The 2,675-nt window shown below is 35.0% G+C and overlaps 1 protein-coding gene across 1 annotated transcript; it reads left to right on the top strand.

Annotated features, from left to right (window-relative positions):
* Window positions 1–1,169: 1,169 nt before the first annotated feature.
* On the top strand, window positions 1,170–2,432 carry LOC110098942. The gene is made up of 5 exons (XM_020825900.2): window positions 1,170–1,243; window positions 1,323–1,425; window positions 1,511–1,615; window positions 1,719–1,804; window positions 2,141–2,432. Exons 1-5 carry the CDS (start codon window positions 1,191–1,193, stop codon window positions 2,415–2,417), a joined length of 624 nt encoding a protein of 207 aa, XP_020681559.2. The 5' UTR covers window positions 1,170–1,190; the 3' UTR covers window positions 2,418–2,432.
* The last annotated feature ends 243 nt before the right edge of the window (window positions 2,433–2,675 follow it).

Raw genomic sequence — 2,675 nt, 5'->3', positions numbered from 1 at the left:
TCCTTTTGTGAATCCGATGATTCAGAAAATCAAAGAAACTTTCTTGAACTTTTGCATTTTCATGCTAGACATAATGAATATATCAATAAATTGTTTTGGAAAACACTCCTAGAAATAATAATCAAATTGAATTATTTTACACTGTTATAGATATGCAACTTCAAGAGCTCAACAACAGATTTGATGAAATTAATACTGAATTACTTATGTGTGTGACATGTTTGAATCCATGTCAAACATTTTCAGCTTTTGATAAAGAACGATTGCTACGCCTTGCAAAATTTTATCCTTCAGATTTTTAATAAATTTATCTCATTATACTAGACGATCAAATTGAGAATTTCATTGCTGATATGAAATTGAATAATGCATTTATGAGTTTAAAAGGACTTGGAGAACTTGCTCAAAAAATGATGGAGACTAGGAAGAATGACATTTATCCTTTGGTGTTCTTACTTATAAAGCTTGCTTTGATATTGCCAATTGCTACAACAACAGTTGAACAAGCCTTTTATGCAATAAATATTATAAAAAATCGTTTACGCAATTGTATGTGGGACTCTTGGATGAATAACTGTTTACTTACTTATATTGAAAAAGATATATTTAATAGTATTGACACCAGCTTGATTGTGCAATGATTTCCAAAAATGAAGACTCGACGGTAGAAATTATAGATGCTAGTTAAGAAGAATCTCAAGAATTATTGTTCTCAATTGTAAGTTTTTTTTGTTTATCATATGTTTAATCTTTTTTATGATGAATCAAATGATTAAAAAAAAAAATTTAAAACTGCCCATACCGATCCCAAGCTTGGATGAAAAAGATTAAGAATTTTTTTACTTCAATTATTTGTGCCCTCACTTAAAAGAAAAATCCTGGCTCGGTACAAATCGCTCAATTCTTTAGTGTATTGGATTTGTTTGAAATTCTTGGTGAAATGAATTATGTTCTGATGCCAAGCAGTTAAAATTCTGCTCGAATCTCCTGCAATCAGATCAGCAACATTTTTTTCTTCGAATGTTGGCTGAAAATTCGTTCGCATGCGCCCATAGATTAATCGCAGCTACCAAATGGTTAATCGTTAAGTACCTGTTATCATCGTTTGTAATCGATCCTCCATCGCCGACGATCCTCGTTAATCTCTGCCAATTCTCAGTTTTAGAGGGAACCGAAATCCGGAAGAGGTAATGGGCAGCGCCCAATCCGCTGCTTCCAATCCTCGCTTCGCGACGGCGAGCAGGTAACTCCACTCCCCTTGTTTTCTTTCCATTGTTTGATCACTTTCCCTCACTGATATAGTGGGTTTTACTGTAAAATAGGGCTTTTACTAAGCAGGAGCTGGAGGATCTTAAATCCCTCTTCGTGTCTCTCGCAGCCCAATCCCAGAGCGACTCCAAGTACATCTCTCCCTCTATTTTTCAGGTAACAGTCCATGCTCCTGTCTTTTTCTTCGTTTCTGTTTTTGCCGTTGCAAACCCTAATGTTGCGTTTTCTGCGAGCATGATAGGCTTTTTTTGGCATCAGTGGACCTCTTGCCAGTAGGTTGTTTGAGTTAGTGAGTCAGAAGAGGAACGATGGCATGGTCACTTACGAAGATCTTGTTATCTCCAAAGTTAGTTTCTTTCTGTCATCCTCCCTGCAGTCTTTGTTGGAAAAAGAAAAACAAATTTATTTTTTATTGATAGCTATAGTCATGCAATTCCCATGTTTGATAGGCTGTTTATGAGAAAGGCACTCGGGATGAGATTGAGGAATTCATTTACGAGTTATGCGATGTCAATGGCGATGGATTCTTGGAAAGGTAGTTATTTATGCATTAGAAGCTTACATAAGTTGCTTCCTGTTTGCAAAATGTTTATTATTCTGCTCAAATTGTTTGATAATACTGAAGCTTTTTGATTTTAGGTTGTAGGGGCCTATTTTCTTCTTGGATTATTGTTACTGGTTTTGCTTATTTTCCACTTGGCAGCTGTTATTTTTTTTCAATGTTATCCTTCAATTTATATTCCTTATATGGAATTCGTTTTTATAGTGTCTTATCATGTTTAAGCTGGTTCTTTTTATAAAATAAAGGTGAGACTGAAGATGAGTGGTAGCAAAATCAATTGAAATCCTAATCGTGAAAGGATAATTTTAGGTGTGATCTGGAAGCTGTTTTGGATTCAATCAGTGATGCTGTTTTTACTCCGAAGAATTCTCAAGCAGCCTTGAGCTCATCAAAGGTTGTTATGAAAGCATTTTTAAGTGCTACAGAATTTTCACACGAAGTTGAAGGAAAAGCTGAGAATTGTATGTCCTTGGCTGATTTTAGAAACTGGTGTAATGTTATACCATCTGCAAGAAAGTACCTTGGAAGTTTGTTGAAGCTTCCAGATACAGGTGCCCTCTTTTTTCTTTGTTCGTGCTTATCATAGATTTAAATTATTTATTTATATTTGACCATTTTGATTTATTTAGAAATTGTGAGTGCTTTAAAATAGGACTTGTTTAATTTAAACCATTTGAGTACCTCACTTTTCTTCTCACTCAATCTCTTTCTTGGTAAATTAGTTGGTAAACTTGGCTCCTATGATGCACAAACATGGACATGGTGACATGGATACGACATGATACGAACACGGGACACGTCAGTTATTGAAAATATAGGACACGAACACGAGTTGGACACGATA

The sequence above is a fragment of the Dendrobium catenatum genome, unplaced genomic scaffold (assembly GCF_001605985.2).
Source record: "Dendrobium catenatum unplaced genomic scaffold, ASM160598v2 original_scaffold_263079, whole genome shotgun sequence".
Lineage (NCBI taxonomy): Eukaryota > Viridiplantae > Streptophyta > Magnoliopsida > Asparagales > Orchidaceae > Dendrobium > Dendrobium catenatum.
This window is presented reverse-complemented; position numbering and strand designations above follow the sequence as displayed.

What these genes read in the sequence shown, in the direction of transcription:
- LOC110098942 (XM_020825900.2), top strand. Translation starts at nt 1,191, where the DNA reads ATGGGCAGCGCCCAATCCGCTGCTTCCAATCCTCGCTTCGCGACGGCG. An exon ending in AAGATCTTGTTATCTCCAAA is followed by an intron (nt 1,616 to 1,718) that starts GTTAGTTTCTTT and finishes CATGTTTGATAG; the next exon opens with GCTGTTTATGAGAAAGGCAC. An exon ending in GGCGATGGATTCTTGGAAAG is followed by an intron (nt 1,805 to 2,140) that starts GTAGTTATTTAT and finishes GGATAATTTTAG; the next exon opens with GTGTGATCTGGAAGCTGTTT.